At 42.7% G+C, this 25,845-nt stretch overlaps 1 protein-coding gene across 3 annotated transcripts in view; it reads left to right on the top strand.

Annotated features, from left to right (window-relative positions):
• rbms3 (RNA binding motif, single stranded interacting protein) overlaps positions 1–25,845 on the top strand; it is a 122,719-nt gene that overhangs the window by 28,361 nt on the left and 68,513 nt on the right. For all 3 annotated transcript variants that reach the window (XM_037264594.1, XM_037264595.1, XM_037264593.1), the window contains exons 3-4: positions 7,363–7,421; positions 16,195–16,286. In XM_037264594.1, coding sequence (XP_037120489.1) covers positions 7,363–7,421; positions 16,195–16,286 — 151 coding nt within the window. The remainder of the gene's footprint in view (positions 1–7,362; positions 7,422–16,194; positions 16,287–25,845) is intronic.

The following is a 25,845-nucleotide window of genomic DNA, read 5'->3' as shown; positions in this document are numbered from 1 at the left end:
CCATTGTGAAATCCAGGAGTCAAAATTACTTGTTGCATAATGCTTTCCGGAAAAAGAAATTCAGGAAGTTCATGTGGTCAATGATTCACCCATTATTTTCAGATGAGATCAAGTTGTCCATGTTAGAAGTCAAGCAATATTTCATTAAAAGTCCTTTAGCCTGATTGCCCACCTCCGCATCAAAGTTCTGAACTCTGCGGGCCAATATGTTATAATGCAAAAAAAAAAAAAAATCCATCAGGACTGTCAAAAATTGATGGCAGTTTGCATTCCAATTTCTCCTCCAAGTCTGACACGGATGTGTCTTCCTGCCCTCCAATGGACCCCTCATCTTTTCCCCAGCCCATCATTTTCTGTCTGTGTGTGTTTTCTATCAAAGTGCCCCCGAGGTTGCCCGAGGTGTGCTGTGCCAGTAAAAATTCAATGCCGCTGAAACTAATTACCCATGCAGTGTTCCAGCGACAGGCGGATTGTAGCATTCGACTAAAGGTCAGAATCTGGAGTAAGGCCCACTCGTGCCCCCTCTAACAGCCTACATATCCAGACTGTCAGCTCTGCCATGTTAAACATTAATGCGGACTAAAAATGGCATTGAGCTTTTTGGATATTCAAATCTTTCCATTAAACGAGTTAGCTGTTATCAGCGTCATGGGTTTGTCTGCCATTTCAAAAAATGTGCGTGTGTGTTTAAAGGGGAGCGAAGCCAAATTTTCGAAGCAGCGAAGGAAAGACACTGCCGTGCTCGTTTGCTACTATCTCGATGGCAGTGATGCATTTTTGACAGCGGACCATGTTGTTGCTCTCGAAGGCTTTGTAAGGTGCCAAGAAAAACATTTAAACTGCGGTTGGACCTCCCCCCCCTCCCCACTCCCAACACCCACCCACCCTTCTGTTACGAACTGTAATTTTTCACTGCCACAATCTTGGCACATTTTCATTAGCCTCCTAAAGTTCACATTTTCTTCTCGGAAGAAAAGACCTTTCAATTTCTAAATGATGTATTAAATCCAACACTCCTAATTAAAGTATGCGTTGTTTACTTACCGCAAGCACGGTATCATCATTTCATTTTAGCCAAAGCCATCATGTTGGAAAAAAAAGTCATGATGGAGTCATTCCCACTCCACGCAAAATCCAAATGTTAGATTGTGGACTGAAAAGTGAAGAGTTACCAATTCAACCTTGACCTGGGTCCGGTCTCTACTGAGTGCGCTCTTATTGTAGGCATTATACGCTGAAATGGAGTGACACTTGCTTCAAACTGAAACGTTCATTCAGTATCTATTGTTTGTTTGTTCGAACTGTGGATATTAATTCAAAGGGAATAATCTGCATAAAGATATCTCAGCTATAAATGTCTTGAGCTGAGGTTAGCCGTGTTTGTATAATGATTGAAACCTTCCCGCAATGTTTGGAATGACTCCATGGCGGTTGAACCAGTGATTAAATGGAATGGGTTGGTGCTTATATTTTGTTTTATGCACCTGGATGGATTTGAGATTCTTCACAGCCACCAGTCTGATATATTGGTGTAGAAACAAGCCAAAGGAACGGAAAGTGGTTTGTTGGGTGTACTGTACGGCCAAATAGCCAGAGGTCCACTCACTTGCCTGGCTATGATTGAACGAGGAGCTACGGAACAAGCACTTCTGTGAGAAAAACGTCTTGGCCTCATCCAGCCAGGTTGAGGCACAGGGCCAAACCAAAGCGCAACATTAGTCCCGTCCAAACCAATGTGTTTGGATGCCAAAGTCTACAACTCGGACTGCACAACCCAAAACTCTGCGGGGTAAAGCAGACTTTACAAGCCATTAAATCCTCCAATGATCAAAGAGGCTTGTTTTTTTGTTTTGGTTGTGGAATCTAAACATGCTTTTAATCAGATTGTTGGAGAAAATCTTGAAAGTTCAAAGGAGAAGGATTTTAGTTGGCTCTCTTCTGGATGAACACACCCGCCACATTTGACTTTCTCTGTCTCGGAACATGCTCATTCCTTCTCATTTGGCTCCTCCCACCTATCCGTCTGCTTCCCCTCACCTCATTTCCCATCCAGATTTGCACTTTCAATCACCGGCAGCGGCTGATCCAAGTTGCTAGGTGAGCCAAAGCAAGGGCTAATCATCATCAATTGCCCAGATAACCTCTCCCGCGTGTGTTGGCGGAATGACGTTTGGACAACAAATGGCAAAGGAAGGGGTGACCCTGGGACCACCTGTTTTGGGGGAGCCGCATACTCAACAGCGGCGTCCGATTATTCCTAATGACTCTCCAAGGTCCACTGTTGACACTTGCTGCTTGGTAATCAGAGATGCCTCATGTGGGTTCTGTTTAAAAACAAAACCACAGAGTGGGAGATGTGCGTGCATGCAAAAGGTGTTCTGGGCCTGACTCAAACACAAACACTGGACCACACACACTCTCACATTCCTAAAGTTGAATTATGACTTTGAAAGTGGTGTTGCAGTTTTTCTCACTATTTGTTTAGGTGCTATATGTTTGAGACAATGAAATGATTCTTAGTTCGAAAAATACAGTAACTCCCTTTTTTTTCAAATTTGCTTGCTTGCAGAATGTAATAGCAATTTTGAGATTAGAACGGAGCGGTTTGTAAAAATAACCAATTGAAGTGATATTTTGTGAGTTGATTATTTTAGCAGCATGGTGGCTTGTGGTTAGGACATCTGTCTCACAATTGGGAGGAATCTTGGCTGCGGCTTGAAGACTTTTATGTTCTCCCCGTGCTTGGGTGGATTTTCTTCATACTCCACTCCAACATATGCATGATGGCTTCATTTAAGATTTTATCGTATATGAATTTAGCATACATCTTACTGTATTACCTTTTTTGTTTTGATTAGTTTTTGAAGCCTTACTTTCTATTTTTCTTGGTTACTTACCGGGATGTTTTATTATTATTATTTCTTTAAATGGGGTGTAAACATACAACAAATAGCTAGAGGAATGTGCAGATTGCAACATGCTGAGCAGAAGCATCTGTTCTCCTTGGAACCAAACCATTTTACGTGTTAATTATTTTTTTTTTCTTCCCCTGACAACCTTCCTTTTTTTCATTTCACTCTCCCACACATAACACTCTTTGTCACTTCTATCCTCACTCTCCTTGCCACCTTCTCTCTCACTTTCCATCATCCATTTCCTCTTCTTTATGAAGTTTATCTCTCCATTTATCGGAAGCAACATTTTATTGGACAAACGCAGCCGAAACGCCGAGCCTTCTTTCCAACAGTCGATTGTGGCTCAGCGGAGCGATGGATTTAGCTTTGGGCTGATATTTGAAATCTATCTTCCGTAACGTTTTGCTTTGGTAAGTTTTGATACAGAAGTAAGATTCAAGACCATGAGTTCTCTTCAACAGTAGTCGTGTTTTTTTTCCTTTTGTTTGAGGTAACATAGTCACGTTGGCTAATTGTATTGAGAAACACAAACATGATGGTATTAAGATCTCACGCTGCGATATGTTTGAGGATGAATAACAGCTCCAAGGCCATGTGAAAAAAGTCCCAATGATGGTCACACACCCATCTGGGTGTGGTGAAATTTGTCCTCTGCATTGAACCCATCCATCCCCGTGTGATTTGGATCCATCCCCTGCCCTGGGGGAGAGGGGAGCAGTGAGCAGCAGCAGCGGGAATCATTTGGTGATCTACCCCCTAATTCCAACCCTTAATGCTGAGTGCCAAGCAGGGAGGCAATGGCTCCCATTTTTATGGCCGGCCGGCCAGGGTTTGAACCCACAACCTTCCAGTCTCAGGGCGGACACTAGGCCACTGAGCTGGTACTCAGTGGTGCACTCATGACGTCAGCTCTGCTCTGCTGTGTGGCGGTGGAGTGAACAGCTGCTCTGCCTTCTGCCAGGTGTCCAACATCTCGCCTTATTTGTCTTTGTGCCATTGTGTCCAGCTGCCTCTCTATTTGTACTTGAAACTTTACTTTCATCACTTCTCTTCTACTCTTATTCTTGAAATGCTTAAGGCTATTTTCTTATTGACAGTTTTTTTTTTCCATTACTACAACAGCAGCTTTTATATCTAAATATATATATATATACATATATGATATTGTTTTCAATCCAGTCAGTTTTGATTATGAAATGTACGCAATTATGTATTGGAATTGTGTAGATGCACGCAAAATGTTTGTACATGAATATTCTCAAATTCCAATTTTGCTCATTAACAATGTGAATTTGCTTAGATTGTGGTCGCTGGATAGCTTGAGGGACAGATAGGTAGATAAGGTCTGCCTTTTTTTGTCCCTTTTGAGTATTCCGCTCCTTCTAGCTGTCCAAATTTGGACTTTTCCGCATGCAGCGATGACCTAGTAGCAAGTTGTAATTCTCTCTAGCCCTCCTCCTGCCCACGGAAAGCAAAAAGCCAGCCACTCTTTCGACCCTGACGCTGGAAATCGAGTAAGCCTGTACCATTTCTTCTCCATTCAGTAATTGCGTGTGGCATCCCAGCTGCCCTCAACACAACACAACACCAGACGGCTAAACTTAGGTTCTATTTTGAAATATTCAGACAGCTGTCGAACAAACATTATGTTTCACACCCAGCAAATTGTGCCATCTTGGGGTTAATCCACGATTGCATCGCACGGATCAGCGCGGGATTGCCCCCGGCCGGACACGGGGAGAAATGGCGAGGATAGCGAACAGTAAGGAGCGATGCTCGATTTTACAGAGATAATAAGAAAGAGACAGAGAGGAGTAGAAGCAGGAGATAGGAGAAGATGGATGAGGAGGGGGAGGGCTGAGGGCCAGCAGAGTCAGAGATAAGAGGCCGTGAGAGTGATTGAAATAGGATTAGCTCAGACAGGCCCTGCATCCCGGCCGGCTGGCCGGCCGGCTGGCCGGCCGGCCGCAGCATCACAGTGTTAAAGCTACGCTTCACAGGGACCGTCTCTGTCACATCAAAGCTTCCCTCAGGCCTGCCCGCCTGCCATCCGGGCCACCGAGTGGCCGGCAGGGTCATCGGCAGCCGCACACCACCGCATCCGTGCGTATCACCTGTATGTCTCCATTACCAGGCTCCAGGTTGCCACTGCCTACTTCCACTTGCCTTTTCATCCCATAGCCGTGCTCTTGTCAGACCAAATTGATGGGCCATCTCTTAAAATCCAGTGAGGCAAGGAGCAATGAGTTGGCATTTGAAATACTGTGTAATACTTTGGCCAAATGGATGACAAGCGCATCCTCGTGCTGAAACGTATACTTACGCCCGGAATTATTCATACCCTGGCTAAACGTGGATTTAAAATGACATTTGTTGGACGAATATATTCAGATTTGAAATGACACAAAAAAGTGGCTATGCCGTGTTTATAAATATGAATGAAAAATATTCTGCATTTTAAAAATCATTCCGGAAATTAAATATTATGCACTATTCTAGGCTGCTACTAACCTCGAACACAATCGAGGCATTTTAATCAAGAAAAATTTCGGTCAAGGGGGAGCTGGAAACTATCCGAGATGACCTGCACGTACACTGAATTGCGCAAGTGTCTGGGAACATGTACCACCCTGTATTTCCTGTTGTGTTGCGATACTAAATACAGATGCCTATTACCAAGATGGCCTGTTTATCTACTGAAGAGTGACAATCCACTGATTGTGTGTGTGAGTGCATGTGTGTGTGTGTACTTATGCAGTATCTGAATTTGTAGGAAGTGGTAGTTTTCGCTCTCGGAGCTCATCAGTTCAGAGACACCACCCACCCCACCGCAGCATGCAGTAAATAGAGTCCCCGCCACTCGTTGAGAAATGGCACAATTATCCCCTACTGCTGAAATATGGGCCGGGATGCACCACTGCTCTTTCCACACAGAACGTGTGTGTGTTTGCTGTGTGTGTGTGTGCGTGTATTCATGGCATTATGGGGACATATTGTAGATGTGTTTCTAAAGTCACATTATGGTGACCAAAAATGGAACTATTCTGAGTATGCCTGTCAAGGTTGGGCTACGCCTGCATGGAAACATACGTTTTTGTGGTTGATTACCAGTGTTGAGCTTCTTTGGAATATGCTCTATTAATTAACGGTACACTTTGTCTGCTAGCTAAGGTTATAAAAACAAATTGGCAACAGTGATGGGAAATCTAAAAACCTGTTGTTATATTATTGATCTCAAGCAGGATAGAAACTTTCTAAGGTCAAGCAATCTAGGATGCAAGACTTGCTCAAGGTTTTCCTCCATTTTATGATTCAACAAGTTCAATGGATAGACAAAATGAGAATGTCCAGATCAAAACAACAAGAAGATGAAAACTCAGTCAGACTGGTTCACAGAAAATGCAACCATCCCATTGCTGAATAGAGCAAGAAAAGTCATTTTGCCCAACCAACAGTGATATCCCTGCGCATCAACATAAATAAATACCTTGGCAAGAGTTGGCAAGTTCACTTTCTTTGGACCTGCAATAAACAACTCCAACAGCCTAGAAGAGCTAAATGTGTGTATTGGCAAAGGCTCAGCAGCAAGTTTTGCAAACTAAGCAAGCGCATCCGGAATGATGACTTTGTTACAGCTCAAAGTCAGAGTTGACCTTGCTACAAAGTTGGGATGGCCAACCTAGCGGAGGCATAAATTCTTGCAATCTGTTGTTCCCAAACATGATCCGTCTGCTTTCACAATCATGTGAGCACAAGGTAAAATCTTAAAAAGCATCCTGGCGTTCTGCCCTTGCAGCTGCAGGACTCCGTCCGAGGAGTCGTATTGTTACTCTCTGGAAGTCAAAACGTGAAATGTCACGTTGACACAAACCCTTTTTTTCTCTTTCGAACCTCTATCAGGTCCAGCATTCAAAACAATATTTGATATAACCACTTAACTTGTCCATGACCTGTATGGTATTAGACCTTTTGAAAACTGTTCAGTGACTCTCAGAAATGTCATTGAGCAGCGTGTGCATTTGAAGTCATCCATACTTGAGCTTATTAACCTCGAGTGGCTTCTCTCAGTGGCCTTTAACAGTAGTGCGACATTACAATTCCTGCTCCTAAATAAATGACTGTAAACACAACGCCAGTCACTCCAGCACCATATTGTTGTCGGAGCAAGCTTCTTCAATTAGCAGCATGTGCTCTGAGGCAGTAGATGGCATTGAACGGCCGCCCTTTATTGTGAGACATAATAGGGATAGCCGCCTGAGTCCCAGTTTCACACACAAAAACAAACAAAAGGAAAATACGGCACAGTGGTCACATGCTTCGAACAGCTGCCTCGCAGTTTGGAGGTTGCGTTCAAATCGTAGCTGTGTGAAATTTGCAAGTGTGAGACCAACAAATGTTGCTTTTTGGTCATTTAGGGTTTACATCTTTTGTTTTTTTGTCTTTGCAGGTATGGAAAGATAGTGTCAACAAAGGCCATTCTGGATAAGAACACCAACCAGTGCAAAGGTAGGTCATTTTGCTATACCCAAATCTCACGACCATTTTCGGAACGAATATAATATGGATTACTGTCACGCTCCCTGACTTCTTTTGTAACATCTCATTTGGACATGATTTAGCTGACAGTGGAATTTTCCATGAGTGTTTGCACATTTAATGGTGTGTACATACACTTCTAATAGTTGTGCCTCATGGTTAATTGTTTCTGGAGCAGACATTGTACACACAGATACGCTTCAACATATTCAAGTACAAGACCAATTAATGAGCAAACAAACTAAATTGCCGCCATGGCCACCGTGCACTGTAGCTATTGGCTTTTTCTCATCTTGCGTTTAGCTGCTAGCAAGTCTGCTTGGTCTTGAGGGCTGGGGGGTGAAAAAAAAAAGTGATTGGGGTGAGTGCACGGCTTTGCTACTTGCCCTGAGGTATCAAGCGCCACTGTTTAAGAGCAACTGACGTTCTATCATTCTATAATTGCTTTATGTGTGCGTGTCGCAAAAGGGCGCCCTTCCAAAAGTGAACTTCAACCCACTCTTGAGTTTATCTTAGCATGTATGCTTGGGGGTCAAAATGTTGTTGAAAAGAACCACTGCCTTTTAGGAGACAAGAAAATGGGGGAAATGCTGTGGAAAAAGGAGGAGGGCAATTTGAGATGCAGTGTGGAATTTTACAGCAAAAAAAGTGATAGAAGAGGTGAAGTAGACTTATTTCCAGGATGAGGTAATGGCTTGTTCTCGATCACAGGTTAGCCTTCTCCATTTCAAGCTGACCTAAGTTTTACTCCTCTCTGCTTTGCACTGTGTGCTGCTTTCCCATGAGTCACCCTCCCAGAATGCAAGACTGCTGAGATGACAGGAAGCAAAACTATCAGCACGCATATTGTATGAGGGGATAGGATGGATAACGTCGACCGAGAGCGGGTAGTGGACAGAGGTGAGATGATGTAAAGGGAGAGTGGTGTGATTGTTTTCTTTTTTTTGCATGCTTCATAATTGAAACAGAACTCAAAGTTGCTTTTTAACTCTACCGACAGTTAAGTCAGAGTTGTCCGATTCACTCGTTAGGGCTTTTGCGAGTCTCGTTAGTGTCTCTCGAGGTTACGGGGAGCGATTGGCCCTCCTGGCTGGTGCTAAGACCCTCGGATGAATTTACGGCGTGTCCGAAATTTCATAGCCCTTGACAGTCATCTCCAACGACTGAAGCAGTTCCTCAATGCTCAGCTCTTTTCTCTCCCAGAGCAAAGAGGATGAACAGTGTGCTAAAATCACATGATCAATCGTGTCGTCGGAGGGTAGCTTGCGTTGACCATTTGGTCAAATGAACACAACTTTGAGTGGATGTGCCAAATGAAAATCACGTGGCCAACTGATTCGTTCCTGTTTCAGTTCACTTGAGCTCACTCAGACAAAAGCGTGTCGGCGTGGAACTGCTGCGTGGTGTCACTCAGCCATGAGTCTTAGGAGAATAACAAACGCACGTTCAGCATTTAGTCTAACTTTAAAATGACAGCGATTCATAAAATACAACTACAGGGTCACTACAATATATCAAGTCATGAAATTCATTTGAATGCATAAATCTGCTAAAAGTTACATTTCCTACTCACATCCATGTGCACACATTTTTACCGGACATTTTATTTCAGGACGTTTACTGCAGCAGAGTTTGAAGCCCAGCTTGAAGTACCACATCACAAAAACTGCACATCAAGACCATGTAATACAATTCTCCCACGCACTCAAACACAAAGAGCGTGCACAAACACGCACACACACACACACACACACACACAGGGACTAATCATACCCCCGCACTGCCTGAGGTGTACTGTGCTCTGGCAGGAGTAGTGGCCATGCAACAGATCTATCAATCCTCCTGCTAACATCACAGCTTGTCTACCTCCTCTGGCCTCTCTCCTCCTCCTCCATTACCCCATGTTTCCATGAACCTCGCCTTCTTTCTTTTGACAGGACTGACACACTACCGCTCTCCCTACCTTTGTCACACACGCGCAAAACAAGAGATTCACGAGCACTCTTTCAAGGGTACGTTTCAAAAATGATTCAGCGTGGAGGGAAGAAGGTCGGGCGAAGCGGAAGTTCACCCTGGGAGCAACATTTGAAAAAAAGAACACTACAATAATAAGAATAAAATAATAACAAAAAATAATCATAAAAATGATAATAAAAAAATAAAATAAAAACTATAATATAAAAAAAACAACCTTTCTCATGTTCTAATATCCTCATCTTTAGCTTGCTTCACTCGAATCCATCTGACAGAGACATTTCTAACAAATTTGAGAGGTGAGAGGTCAGGGTTGTCTCAAGGCGTGGTTGTATCAAACACCCTTGGAAATCTCATTGATGCAAGAGCAGGGAATAAAAGGTCATATTTTGTTTCTCGTGGCACTTTCCCCCCATCTGGGTTGGACTATAGATGACTGAGGAGAGGAAAAGGAAGCCATTGTTACTCGCTTGAACTGCTCATTTGCCATCGGTAGCCATAAGCGCCTCTTGAAAAGGCGGCCAGTGTTTGAGATAAAGCAGGGCCAACCAAATGGAGACATTTTCTTCTCCTCGCCAGGGCCTGGAGACTGAGGAAATGACCTCAACCCTTTAAAGGACCTCCGCTTCCCGAGATAAAGCTCTGAAAAAATTCAACAGTCTGACTGATGCTGCGCGACATTGGTCCGCTGCACTGAATTGTGGGAAACAGATGAGATGTGGAGTCTCGTGAGGCTCTTTTGACAGTAGTCTGTTGAGCATGTTTTTTTTTTGCTCCTTAACTTGCCATTCCTTTTCAGTCAGCGGGATGTTCGGCAGAAGCGCGCTCTGATGGAAAGCCTTGTTACGAAACTGAAACTTAGCTTACAAATCTGCTGAAATATCTATCAGCCGTCATTTTGTTGCTGATGCATGTTGCGGTGATGAATTTATACCAGTTGTGTGTTAGCACATGGAGTCTTTTTTATGACGCAATTTAAAGGCCCGTCAGATGCTTGACCACTGCAGTCCAAAAAAATCACTTCCCCCTCACCACAGACTCATCTAATGGAGAAATATAGGCAATGGACCTTTTATTAAAAAAAAAAAAAAAAAGATTTATTGCCGCATCAGTGGCCGAGTGGAGCCTTTGAGCATTGGGTCTATTGATCAACGAGGTGGGGCTCTCGAGAAGAGCCTGTTTGCTGTGGGCTTTTTGGGGAGGCAGGAGGTGTGTGTGTGTGTGTGGGGGGGGGGCAAAGAAAGCTTTCTGCATGCGTTATTGGTTTCTCATTAGGGGGCTGAGATATAAACATTTGTCTATGTTGCACATCGTGCAGGTGCAATTACGGACTCGCTATCCCCCCTCCCCTGCCCTTTGAAAGTGAATTATGTGCACATAACAATCTTATTTGAAGTTAGGACCCAAACTGACCTTTTTACCAAATCATTCTATAATAGACAACAATTAAAGAATAATAGCGCTGAGGGTAACAGAAGGCCTTTACATTTTCAGTCTATAGCAGGGGAGATTTATTATTTATTATTTTAAATGTTCATTTTTAGTCTTTCAGTTTTGTGTTCACGGAGCCCTCTTAATTACTGTACTAATCAGTTCATTGAACAGATGATTACTATTACCACCATCTTGGTTATACATTTAGCCGGCTGTGTTCACGCCCACTACGGCGCAAACTGCCCTTTTCTAAGCCAAGTCGACCCACCTTTTCCCCACATGACTGACAAAGTGTCAGGATTGTCAAAAGGAGAGGGGCAGTCAATGCTTGCTGCTTTCGTTGCGTATTAACGATTGTAATTAGCAATTGCTCAGGGATAATCGTATTGATTTGGCCCGATTGTGTATGCAAAACCTCGGTGGATAACACCCACAGCCTTTGTTAGCACCCTCTAATCACACAAACGCACAATCCCTTTTCTCAGCTCTACGCTTCTCTACTCCAGTAAGTTGGCCTCTCACCAAGTAGGCGTCTGATTTTGTCGTAAATAGAAGCAAATCAGGCCATCAGGTCCACATTCCTGAAGCTCTGACCTTCCGCTTCCTGTGCTATTTTACATGCTATGCAGGATGTGATTGCGTGTATATAAAGGTCACGTTGAGGCGACATACATACATAAAGAATCTCAGCTCAGAATAGAACAGATCCATTTGGGAGAATTTGCGTTCAAACAAATAGTTGCTGATGGTGGTGTAGGCCAGTGACAGTGTCAGGCAGGCAGACAGGTGTTCAGATGAATGGGCCACTTTTTATTTGAATGTTTGCTCTGTCTAGAGATTTTATCCATGTTCCCAGAGCCCTTGAATTCCATTGATCGGCATCTGTTCAAATATTTAACCTGCTCTCTCACCTTGCTGCCAATCTTTCAGGCCTGCAACCTGATGTGATTACTTTGCTTATTACAAACTTGGTGTGTAGCTTTGATGTGGTGAGAGCCACAATGGCAGAATGAATTTAAATGTGATTTGTACATGTGCACTCTTTAAACAGCTTCCAATCATCTCAAAAAAATAAAAACATTCACACGTGTCTGTGGGAATTTTGCCCACTCATCCAGAATAGTTTGTGAGAGGTCACTGATGATTTTCATCTCCAAGGTGCCGTTTGGTGTAGTTCTTCCACGCAAAACTCACCCAAGCATGTCCTTATGGACCTTGTTTTGTGCACTGAACACGCTGAATGTTTCCACTCAATTGAGAGCATAGCTGGTTTATAATGATCAAGTGAAAGTGAAGTGAAAGAAGCACGTACGTCTTTGTTTTGTACAATTTACTGCTGCTGTTGGTATGCATATGTATATACAATTATTATTATCCCCCCCCCCCAGTATGGCTGAGGGAAAATTGCAAGACAATGAATTGCCCCTGGCCCACTTGTCCCCTCCCTATCTATCTATCTATCTATCTATCTATCTATCTATCTATCTATCTATCTATCTATCTATCTATCTATCTATCTATCTATCTATCTATCTATCTATCTATCTATCTATCTATCTATCTATCTATCTATCTATCTATCTATCTATCTATCTATCTATCTATCTATCTCTCTTTCTCTCTTTCTCTCTTTCTCTCTCTTTCTCTCTCTTTCTCTCTCTTTCTCTCTCTTTCTCTCTCTTTCTCTCTCTTTCTCTCTCTTTCTCTCTCTTTCTCTCTCTTTCTCTCTCTCTCTCTCTCTCTCTCTCTCTCTCTCTCTCTCTCTCTCTCCTCTCTCTCTCTCTCCTCTCTCGATCTATCTATCCATGGCACTTTGCCCTCTGCAGATGTGGAGTGCATCTCTTGGACAAGGACGCTTCTCCACCTGCCAGGAAAGATGACAAGAAATACATTACGGCCAATGGGCTTCCTTTCCCAGAGATTAATGCCGTCATTATAAATCCGTGTTGCACGGTTGATGGCTTAATTGCTCAAACCGCAATTTAATTGTCATATACACAGGAAGTGTCTGAGACTTATTTTGCTGCTAATCGTTATTGACTGCATTCATAAGATGAATCAGATGGTGACTCCAAACAAGTACGAGGGATGTTTGTCTTGAGTCGTTTTAGCTAACTCAAATAGTAACAATCCACAATACAAAAGTACTCATTTAAAAAAAAAGGCATTGGGTTGAATGTTATAAAGCTTCTCCTTGATATATAAATTTTATTTTTAGATGACATCATTCATAGATGACTTGAACAGCACAGCAGCGTCACACATTCAAGTGCAACTCAAAGAAAGTCACTTTTACAGTTAACTAAAGCACTCCTATTTTGGTATTCTCATGCATATTTGGGCATTTATCTTCCTTATTAATGAAATGGGTATTAGAAGATGCCAAATCAATTCTTAACATAGATGATGAATCGCTCGTGTTAGTCATACAACTCTTGGTGAAGGACATAAACAATTGCTCTGTTTGCACCACCACGCTACATGCCGTTTACTTGATTCATTATTCATACTTAGGCTGTTATTATTCTATTGTATGCTGTGCAAAATGGGGTCATTAGTGCTGAATATGAGAATGTGAAAAATGGAAATATTGGTGGTGAATATGGAATGCAGGGAACTCCGAAGAATCCAGTCTATTAACAGATAAAGAATGGTAATATTCCCCAGGGGTAATTAGGATTTGCATAATTTGATAGCAACGCCATGAATGATGCATGCACGGATGATTGATTCATCGATACGTGCGTCCTAATGATGCTCTTATCTCGGCTCTCCAAGGAAGACGGCATCTTCTATCACCGTCGACCCCTTGCGGGAGACCATGTCAAAAAGTGTCCCCCCCATCCACACGCAAACGCGACACGGTCACAGTGGAACGGCACTGCTTTAAGTAACACAGGAAGGCGAGCAGCGTCCGCTAGTAGCTGATTGACGATAGTCCTTTTATCTTGACAGGCTCCGTCTTGGAGCCAGGCCAGAAAATATGATATGACAGCTCATGTTGCCGTTACTCCTTCGCCCGTCCGTGTGTGTGTGTGTTTGCTTCAATACATTTGAGGAGCTTTATTCGTTCCTTTGCATGCTGCTTTTAGCAGAAAACAAGCATCCATCCAGTCAGTCAGCTTTTTAAGTGACAGGTACAAAGTTGATGCTGGTGTTATTACAGAAGCTGAGTTCACAGCGGCCTGTGCATTCCCTTCGTGCTAGTAACTTTAGAAGAGCTGCAGTGAACACAGCCACACAACAGATTTTCTTTCTCCCTCTTTTATTCGACTTCAAGGGGATTCTGTGCCTACAACATCAGGGTGTTTTTGGATGGGTGGAAAACGTTTCGCTTTCATTGGAACGGCATCTGTAAAATCAGAGTCCATAACAGCGTGTTTTAAATCAGGTCAATGCAGCCATTTCCATATTGCTTATTGTTACGACCCCCCCACCTAATTATATAATATATAAATAATTCTTGAAGTCCTACTGTCCTCAAAAAGAATCTAAATATATATTACCATTCAAATTTAAAAAGAATCTATTGTAATCAGTGATTTTAATTGTCCTTATTTTTCCAATTGTGTTCCTAAAAGACGAAATAAAGAGTAGATACCTCTGTGCTGTCGCTTCCAACGTGGTCCATAAATAGTTTGAGCCTCAAGATCACACATTTCAGTTTGCATGCATATCACTGAACATAACTGCACTGCACATGGGAGCCAAAACGTTTTTATTCCTGGAGGCAGTTTACTGTCAATTCAATCATTTACTGTTGATTCAGCTGACCTCAAGAAAACCTCCTCTTCGAATGCCTTGCACGTGCACACACACACACACACACACACACACACACACACACACACACACACACACACACACACACACACACACACAGCCATCTCTCTCCATTCAGGTTTGCTTAAATTTAGGTCAGCATTCTTTAAAACACTCCCTGAAAGTTTGATAAGTGCACTCTTGGTGGTTGGGGTGAATATTAAATGTGTAATTTGAGGCTTCCTCTTGAAAATACTCATAGGCTGGAGGCGGCTTGTTACTCCACGTCTGTAATAAATTTGAAAAGAATAGAATGGTATTTCACACGCGAGATTTTAAAAAGCAGCCGCTCGGACGAGCAAAGACTGGACTGGAGAGTACGCTGGCAAAATCATTCTCCCTTTTCACTCATTGGGGCTTTTGATTTTTCAGAAGTCGCCAGCCGGCCAGCATCACGCCGCTCAACACACACCATATTAACACAAGCCCATTTCACAGCCTCCATAATCCTCTCCACAGTAACAAATCTCTCAAAGGTTGACAGCATACCAGAGCGGCTGCCATTTTTCCTCTCTCCTATTTTCTTACACACACGTAAACTCGCATTTCTATTTCTCGCAAATATAGCAATTCTGTCTATCCACACGACCCCCTTCCTTCTCACTCTGTATTTCTTCTCTTTCCCTCTCGCGCTCATATTTTCCCTGACATTAACAGCTACAGCCCATCTGGAAATTCATCACACAGAGGAAAGCTGAGGGAATGAAACCCACGGCTATGATTTATGAGTTATTGCCATCCCGACGTTCTCCGGGATGTATCGGAGATGAGGGGGGGGGTCACGTCCGTGTTAATTAAAATTTGGTGGCGGATTAAAAGCAGTCAATGGTGCCCTCTGATCCACTGTTTCTGAAAGAAAGTGTAATTACAAAAGGATAATGGGTGTGAGTTGGGGGGTTGCCGCCGCCGCCGCCGTTACCCCGGTGTTACAAATGATCACATGGTCACGCTTCTATTCACACACGTCTTGGATTTCCCGGCCTTCTTTTAACTGCCAACATCTTGTTTACAGTCTTGCCAAGTGTGGGCAGTCGAGTCCCACTCTCCTTTTATGACATATCAATACATGTATAAAACTACTCTGCCATATCACCCAATGTATTTCAAAGTTAGGCGAAGAATCCTACGCTCTAAAGGACAAAAAGGATATTTGCCTTTTCCAATGCACGCGTGTTTTGTGTGGAGGTTGAGGTGAGCCGAGTTGCGCAGTTTGTTATTAGAAAAGCACTCATCCGTGCGGCTAATTAAGATGCATAGCATCCCCCTAAACGTCAGTGGCGCTAATTATCAAACAATGTAGTGCTCAGTAGATATAAGAAGTGGCAGCCTCCGTAGTCATGTTACTAACCTATTACTGCTACAATTACCAAGCGTCTGTCATTCTCCTTGTTAGCCATGTTTTTTTTTTTTTTTTTCCCATTTACTAATGCCTGCCTTTATTTATTTTCTCCCTCTTTTGCATTTCTTCCTTTTCTTTCTCTCTCTCTCTCTCTCTCTCTCTCTCTCTCTCCAGGCTATGGCTTTGTTGATTTTGACAGCCCAGCTGCAGCACAGAAAGCCGTGTCGTCTCTCAAAGCCACCGGAGTGCAGGCGCAAATGGCCAAGGTAGGCTCTTGTTTTGCTTCCTGTGCGTGTTACCAGTGGCCCAATTGTCACACATACGCCTTGTTCAATATGTTGCCATGGAGTCTGCCTTCAAATGATTTTTTTCCACACTTTGAACTTTGTGCACAATGGCATTTAATTTGATTTCTTTATTTGTTTGATTTCATTTCATTTTGATTGAAGCGATAAACGTGCTGTCACCTTTATTAGCAGACATGGGCGCTTGCATAATGCCTATTTGTGTGTTTGACAAGTGGCTAATTATATGTCTGCAGTATTATTAGATTGAAGGAGCTCAGGTCGCACAGGTGATGCAAGCTATTTGGTGATGCTTTTACATGGAGGGAAAAACAGCGGTCGAGAATGAATACTCTTTTCACTGGAGTGGCATTGTTTGGATTGAGTGGGCGTATCATTTTGAACCGTGACTCTGGACAGTGCAGTGGAACCTTTATTGTACGATTAGGAATGCAATTAAAAAAAATGTCAATGAAAAATATGCTTTTGTAATCCCGCTAATGCACAGCATCACTGCAAACAAATCACATCATCCTCACATGACCTCAGTTCAGCAACCATCAATGTTGAATCTGAGTGTGTTTTGCTTTTTCTTTTGGTAACATTTATATTCAAATAATAATAAGCGGAATTCATCCGTTTTGAATGAATATGTTGTTGTATCTTAAAGTTAACATTCTTTCACTTTATGATTTTTTTTAGCCATTTTAGTATTGCTTCCTCAGGATTCTTTTCAAAAATGTGCAAAACGTCTGGTTCAAGCTCTGAGGTTCCGCTGTCTTTTCAATATTTCATCTTGACTGTTGCATTACATCTCTCTCTCTCTCTCTCTCTCTCTCTCTCTCGCCGTGTATTTGAAAATTTGTTTCATCAAAAAGTTCATGTCTTTTGCCTTTTTTGACTGAAGGGAAAATCAGCAATCGCTCAGCAGGGCCACCACTCATCTTTGAGGAGCCTGCACAAGCTAAATCAAGCTATTTTTTGGCGGTTGAGTGTTTCAATGTCGCTCGCGCGAAAGCAATGAATACCATGATGGCTGTGAGTGATTTCTTTCCTTACTGGAGATGCTGTGTATTTGATCTGATCCTCAAATCCTCAGCCACTTCCTTACGGAAGGCAAAGAAGCGCTGATGAGATGGAGAACGGCGCCGGCGCCGCAGATGACAGACTTGATGATAACGATGAGGGTGGCAATTATTTTGATCAAATGGGATGAGATGTGACAGCAGGAGATGATATTCTCTGGTGGAGCTCAGGTGTGCCATTTCTCAAATGCACCATTTGGCTCTTCCGTCTCCCCACCAGTGTCCTTCTTTCAATATTTATAAGAGGCCATGCTCCCAGAATACTGATAAGAAGCCTCGCTCTTTACCTTTCTCATTTTAAGACCACACTTTGCATTGCTCTTCTTTTATGAGTCAATACTTTTCAGGGCAGAGGTCCTTTGCCCTCCAACACAACAGCACTGACAATTTGAAAGAAAGAAAAAAAAAATGTTTGCATGTGTGTTGGGTTCATACAAACGATGGGAGCGAATGTTCTGTGCAACAGCTCTCTGCTTTTATCACACTTGCGAGAGACATTAAGGAGTAGTTTGCTTTTATAGACTCCCTCTGCATCTCTCTAATGCTTCCAGCAGCTATCTCTGCCATCATTCGTCAGACCCTCAACTCCACCGACCCACCTTTTTTTGAAATGTACAAGCAAAAACTGCGATGATGATTTGTTTTTCTGCAGCATTTCACTGCATTGACCCATTGCGGCTATGCTAGGGCAGACCAACACAAATCATGTAGCTGACTTTAGCTCGGAGGCTATTAATCCTACAATTTGCATGTGAATTTGAAAACAACTGGAGTAGTACTTTAGACAGTTTCCCACCATGGCAAATGAAACAAGACAGTCTGCCTGGTAGAGCATTTGTGGTGGTATGATATCATTTTGATTGAAATAGATATTTACTGGCAATCATACACAACAAGGTTTGAGGGGAGGCAGACTGAGATAAGATAGAAGTGAGCAAGAGGAAAACAAGATCAGCGTAGCAGCCGTATATGACACCAATAGCATTATATGTGGATTACAGTCTTTAGAAAAAGTCGACACACCCCTGTTCAATTCACTGAAAATCTATCAAAACACTTTGGGAGGGGAGGGTTGATGACAGATTTTTTTTTTTTTTTTTTTTTAATACACCCATGCTAGGCCTACCGACTGTAATAAGTGCTTGTTGCCTGGCTGTTAGTTTCAAATTGCTCCCTAACACACTCTTATTCCATTTTGTCACCTCCACTGCAAAGTAATGGATAAAGACCAAATAAGAGCCACGGGCTTTTGAGCTCATTAAGTGAAACCATCTCTGTAATCAATTTGTACCTTTTTCTTTTTTGCTGCTCCAATGTTGTTAAACTGCATTTACTATGAGGAAGCCAGCTGTGAAGGGAAGAGAGATACAAAGGGAATGCGGAGTGTGTCTTGATACGCAGCCTGATGTCACTCTCTTCTTACTCCCCTTGGAATTTGAAATACCAATGCACCAGAGATGAAACATTGCCCCGCTTTTGTCTTGGCCTCCCCTGGGGATGGTGACAGCGAGAGGGAGGAGAAGAGCCATAATTAAGACACCTAAAGGACACTTCCCCCTGTGCCCCCCTCTCCTGTCACTCACTTCACACAAGTCACAGATAAGAGCACTTAGCATTGCTGGCGGCCGAGGGTTGTGTTGCTGTCTTTTTATCTGTTGCAGGAATGCAACCAAATAGAATTATGATATATATGGATGCATGTGTACTACTGACATAGTCTGTACTCATAATATGCTATTCTAATTTACTGAAAATGTTCCAATACTAATTTCAAGGGATTAAGATTAAAAGATTTACGTTAATAACCGGTTACTTCCGCTCATTGATGTCACGTTTAAATCAAGCGTTTGGGCGTGAATAATTACCATAATTCCCATTAATAATATGCATTTTTTTGTTGCTAAACTATTTATCCAAAATCCAAAGGGAGTCTTGTTTAATGGTGCAGCAAAAAAAAAAAAAAAATAATTGTTTTAACCTTTCCAAAGGTTGCAAAGAGAGATTATCACCAATTTATGTGTAAAAGTACAAGAGGAAGGATAAATCCTTAATAAGTGAATAAGCCGTGTCTATTCTCTGTTTCTGCTTGTCCAGCCAGAGAAAGGGGAAAAAGGAAATGATGAACAGAGTCAATGATAAGGGGTAAATGCAGTGTCTGGCTTTTGCAGATGCAAACCTGTCAACCCGCCACTCACCTCGCTCTCCACAGGCTGCCATTTTCCCCTTGAGCCAATCAGAGTGAATTACAGGAAGGGCACCCTCAATTGTGGTGTCTGTGTCAGAGAGGTAATTCCGTCTGACAGCTGCTTGCTTTCAGACAACAGCTAGTCTTTATGGAAATCATTCCAATTCAGGCTGAAGTTGCCTTCTGCTGATAGCATTCCGAATTAGACTTCTATTTTTTTTTAACTATCTTGGCTGATTCCTATTTTATCCTGGTTAACAAAACAAAAATGACAGTTGACTACCATGACATCACAGACCAATAATCATTTGACGTTAAAAAAAAAAAAGACATCACAGCAAATCTCATGAAACTTTGACTTAGTGCACAATAAAGAACCAGCTCCGCTATGTCGTCTTGCTATGATGACGGAAAGTGTGACAGCAAAGAAGAAAAACGGTGCAGAGGACTAAGCCAATAATACAATAACAACAAATGGAAAAACACAATGTACCCCAAGAACGGTGCTACTTTTTGTGCTTATATATGAAAAGAAGCAGAGACATTGCCTGTAAAAAAAAAAAGTTGAATGATTGTGACAGCTTGGACCCAGAAGAGATTCCCATTATTTTCCACATTATTGTAATTCAAGCAAGCAGGCGTAAATGTATTGCGTTCAACCACTCCATCAATGGGTTACAAATAATGCCCAAATCAGCCAAATGATACTCACAGTTTGGCCTTGTTATGATTCATTTTAGGTTGATTCTGGCCCAGGTTTTAGGAGGAAGGATGTGTGGTGGTGTTGTCACTAGCCTCATTAAAATGGCCACTATATAATAGGACTGCTGAAGCAACAGGAAACAACATAAAGACTCTGCCTGCCTGCCTGCCTGCCTGCCTGCCTGCCCTTCATTTCACATTACTGTGGGGAAATTATGCAAAAAGCATCATTAAAGTGCCTCGATAAAGTGAACTGCAAATGTTTATGGTAACACAGTGCTTGCGCCGGCCCATCAACTACTAGTCACATGCTTGGCGGGGTTTAACTCTGTGTTGGCTTCTCCCGTTTTTGTTTATTCTCACGTCGTCCTTCCACTTCTCGTCCGTCCCGTTTGTCTCAAGGGGAAGCTTTGCTGTCAATATCACATTTATATTCGGCGCGGCGGAAAGAATCTCCCTGCGGGTGGGCTACAGTCAGTCAGCAGTCTTCACATTCTCCTTTAAAGGTGACTTCTCTGATGTTTTAGCGGCATTAAGAGAGTAGACCCTCACAGTTTGACATAACACCAGGTGACCTCTGGCTCAAAAGTGCTGTTACAGATGGTTGCTGACAACATCAGTTGCGCAGAAGCCTGCTTCCTTCCCACCCTCGGGGCACCGCCTAATTATGTGGATAATTCAGGGAATATATTGTGTCGTAAATACGACTTGGTAATTGGACAGATTTTTGGAAATCCAAGTGCTCGCTCAGCACTATCCCTTGCATCTTTATTTCCCTCAGCCTGCCATTGCGCTGTTTGTGTGCGGAGCACTTGGAAGAGCCTTTGCCATGCCCTTGGCTCATTTCCACCTTCCTTACCTTGCTGTAATGTAATGCAATGGAATGGCCTGCTTGTGATATCCAAGCAATTTCAAACAACGTAGCAGTGTTTTAATGGAATGAAGATAAATGGCTGCATTGCACTTTTTAGATTGTATTACAAACAAAAATAAGTCACTGGAAAAAAAGTCAATACCAAACGTGTCCACGCGCTAACCTCTAGTCAAGACTAGCAGAAGCGCCCGTGAATCCAAAGACACTTTGTGCCATTCCGAGGGGCACAGAAACAGAAGCGGTAAAAAAACAAAAAAAACATGTCGATAAAACTGTCATCATTAATTGAGTACGGAATGGCTCCAAGCAAACCTCATTTAGTGGCAATGGTGGGCTGAATTTATACTCATCTGCTAAACAACATTAATGAAACCGGTTATGCTCTTTGCAATCTGCTGTCAAAACTCGTTCATGCGTGATTATTTATTTCTATTATTTTGCCCGATGCTGACTATCTTTGTTTTGTCTACGGCTAACTACTCAAACACTTTTCAGGATGCATATCAGGACTAAATAACTACTGCATTATTGAAAAGAAAAAAAAAAATCATCCTTGAAAGAAAAAAAAAAAAGTTGTATAATCATCCTTCAGGCTGTCATTTTTCTGCAGCATAATTAGCTTCTACGGGCATAAACTGCCCTCCCCGCTCGTACTGCAGAACTTTTAGTTTTGAAGGACAAAGCCAGCGAGAGTGAGACGGACCATCTGACGACTCTGGCTCCCAAACACCTCCACTGGTTTCCACTGTCTATGCCATCTAATTAGACTTCAATCATTTGCAGAAGCGCCGCTTGCGGTAAATGATTTCACCGAGCTGCGAGCAAAGCCGTGCCGAGCTGTGAGCTTGCGAGGGAAACCCAGAGACTAACTCGAAATCATTGTGAACTGGAGCGAATGGCAGATAAAGGTAGAAAGGCTTGGGAGATAAACGGGGCTGAGGGAGACGCAATCTCAACACAAAGACAAAATGTCTTCGTTAGACAATGTGTGCTCTGAGCTAATGGAAAAAATAACTGAATACAGATTTTGACGGACGGACGGATGGACGGATAGAACTTTGATCTTCACACGTGCATGTCCGTATGACTAGCTTCCTTCCCAAATGGCTCCCAAATGGCCTGGCAGGCATGAAATAAAAATGGCAATGGCCCGCATCGTCGCTATTTTCCCAGCACGGCAACGCTGGCTTTGAAGCAAACACAAATATGGCATTTCCAGGCTGGATAATGGCCACACTGTGCAGTTATTAGAATCTCTTTGATGTGGCAACTGTGCCAACCTGCTCGCACTCTCTGCGAATTGATCCGGCTCAATTAGCCGGCCCGCAGAGACAACGTTCAAAGCCTCCGCACTCAACCGTGACACATATCGGCCAGGTGAAGCGCTTTCAATTCATTTACGTAGCTCGGCCTGAGCATACAAACTGTGACGAGCCTCGTGTGTTGGGAAAGGGGGAAAAAAAAAAAAAATCACCGGAGCTGTCTGGTGAATTGTTAAGCAGCAGACAGACATTTGCTCCCATTTCTTCTTATCTGCTTTGTGTCTTTATGTATTGAACTACATGAGCACACAATGAGCCGCCTCCTTTAGCCTGCTTACTTTTTGAATTGCCTGACCCATTTCAATTTGTCTTCATCAGTCATAGCAATTAAGTTGTCGATTAGATTTGGCCGTGCCGGCTCCCCCAACTTTTCCATGCATCCCATTATCTCACCTGCCTGCTACGCAAGCACTCTGAGTAATCCCAGAATATGTTTCCTTCATTGGATTTTATGTGAGTTTATTTCTTTCCTCAGGAGAGCTGTATTTTTATCTCGTCGAGTCCCGTTTTATCCATTTGATTATGCTGCTTGCCTTTGCTTAGAAATATGATCGCATTTTACGTCTGGCTGTGATAAAACGAAGGAAATGTGCAGCATCGTTGCTCACATTTTCCAATGGCGAGATGATGGCAATTAGTCTCAATCTGTGTAACTCTTCATCGAGAAGGTGCGCTGCTGAAGAGACCTATGGTGACATGCAAATGTTGTGATCAGCACTTTTTTGAGGTATGATTTAATGAACATGCAGATGGATGTGTTTTGTAGGCATAGCCACCCGCTCTATGGTTTCAGCTTAATAGTACACAATTCATCAGTCAATACATCCATCAATAGAGCATGTGTGACTCACATTTAATGAACTCTGTGGTCACCGGAGCACAGCCCAATTGAACTGCTATTGAACCTGCTACATAAAGAAACTCCACGTGCATCATGAAGGAAAACACCAAATGAAGGAAAACAGCTTCAAGAGAAATGGTGCCTGGAGACCTGTGGACTATCCCATTGCAAAAATTAAGCCAGACCTATTCACATGCTTAAAATGATTTACTTCATGTGACAAATTTCACAGTGTTTACAGTCCCAACATGAAACAACCTATTTCAGCAGAATGCAATTCTGTTTGCTTTGCCTTAGTTTGGATCAGTTAACGCTGGCCAGGGTTGACACACTCAACCACCCCCTCCCCCTCCCCTTCCTATATCCCCGGGATGTCACGTTGAATTATTATGACTCTTTCCATGTACACTGGTTTCAATCATATGTGAGTCGTGCGCAGGAGGACGACGTAGTCCAGGCTTTAGCTGAAGCGCTGTCTTGCTTATACTGAACCAACAACGCAGTTTCTCATTCTTGTTAACAACGGTGAGCAAAGCCGATGTATCTGCTAAAACGGCTAACGTGAAAATAGTCCATAAAACATATGAAACAACTTCAATGTGCGTATGCATGACTGTGTTGAAATCAAAATAATGATTGCAGATTATAGGTGGGTGTAGTAGCTTTAGTGCTTATAAATGACGCATCTAATCAAGTTGCATGATTTGCCATGACTTCAAATGAGGATCTTAATGATCAAAAATCAGTCGGTGCATGTCATGTTTTCTTTTTTTTTTTTTAATAGTGCTCTTGTTGTTTTAAGTCACTTTGAATGCCAGCAAAAAATCTTTTACTGCACATTGGCTGTTATTATTCTAAATACCTTCACCCTAAAGCAGCTTTGTCGTAATTTATGCCAGTATGGAAATTTGCACTCCAAAAGTTTCCCTCATTGATGAAACACTAATGATTTGACTCTAATAGCCAAAAGTCTTTTCTGACCTTTCATGCATAGTACAAGATAAGATGAGGCATCATTTTTCTCTGGTCTCTGAGGCCTTAAAACGTCAAGGTCAGTTAGAGTTTGCTGAAGCTCACAACGGTCACAACCTCCAAGACCTCAGGCCCCGTGGCGTAAACACACACACACAGGGAAGTAGCAGAGAAGGGAGAATTAATGGAAGCAACCTCAGCAGTTCTGAGGAGACATCCTGACGTACAGTATCTAGCCCACATGTTGTAAGCCTCCAGTGTCCTCTTTGGTGATCTCGGATCAGTTTCGACTTCTCGTTACAACTGAATTGACCAAGGAAAGTCTGACTAGCTACCTGTGGTTATCTTCACAAGTATTTCCTGTTTTGTGTTTTTCTGGAGCCTGCGGTGATACTATGTGAATCCTTCAGATCCTATATTCTGTTTCATCACCTACTTTATATTTGCGCCGGTGCTTGTTTGTACATGACATTGCGGTAAGAGTGTTATCGTGGTACTCTTCATGCCATGTTAGTGTTGTTTATGTGATGGGTTATCGTGCCGCCATCGCGGCTTTAATCATTGCGTTATCTGGTGGTTTATCCGTGCGTGGTTGTCCCCCGCGTTATCGCGTGCCGCAATCACGGTCATGACCTTTTTTTTCCTCAAACACCACCTGAGAATAGTCTCGTTGAATGTTCCGTCCGTCACCCGTGCTTTTAACTTCTTCCGACAGCTTCTTGGGTTTTGTAGTGTTTGGAACTTTGTCGCCGAGTTGCACTCTTGCGTGTCAAACATGTTTAGCTAGTTTGTTTCTGCCAGCCAGCGACTGTGATTTGTCTGCTGCCATTATTGCATATGCCTGTATTTGCCTTTCTCGCAAAAGCCTGCGCCGGCTGGATTGCGCTCGTGGCGTGATTTGTAGCAGATGGCTGTCTTATTCCACAGGAGAATGACAGCTGAAGACAGTTAATACTGAAAATGGTAGACGAGAGAGAAAAGAGAGGAAATGATTACCATCCAGTCACTTTGAGGGGAGCTTGCACATGCATCGGTGTCCCTTCTAGCGATGACATACTGGAGATGGGGAAAATGTCTCTGAGGCACGTTTGTTTAGTCATACACGCTCAAAGAATCATTTTGGAGTTAGCATGCAGCCGTAACAAAAACCTCAACACTCAACCTCGGCAAGCAGACCGGTTAGGAGTTGCTGCCATGTTCAATAATGATTGGTGTCTTTGTGTTGCTTTGTTCATTACGCGACATCACTTCTAATCTCATCAGCCTGTTACAGTGGCTACAAAAGAGAGGTTATGTGTTGTAGGGTGTCGTAAAACTTAAGTTGCAGTCCAGTGGGGTATTGTTGCATCAGAAACTTGATCTGATTGTGTTTCAAGCACGGATGAAAGCACATTTATAAGTCTATGGATCAAAGCTTTTTGTTTAATATCATGAAATGTTGAAAACTCAGTTGATCGTGTCTTTTTGTGTCTTGTGACTTTAGGGTAGTCTGTAAAAAAAAAAAAAGTGGCCTGGATTTTAAAAATCTCATCACAAGTAGCATTTTTTTTTCAAAAGTGA

The sequence above is a fragment of the Syngnathus acus genome, chromosome 11, assembly GCF_901709675.1.
Source record: "Syngnathus acus chromosome 11, fSynAcu1.2, whole genome shotgun sequence".
Taxonomy (NCBI): domain Eukaryota; kingdom Metazoa; phylum Chordata; class Actinopteri; order Syngnathiformes; family Syngnathidae; genus Syngnathus; species Syngnathus acus.
This window is presented reverse-complemented; position numbering and strand designations above follow the sequence as displayed.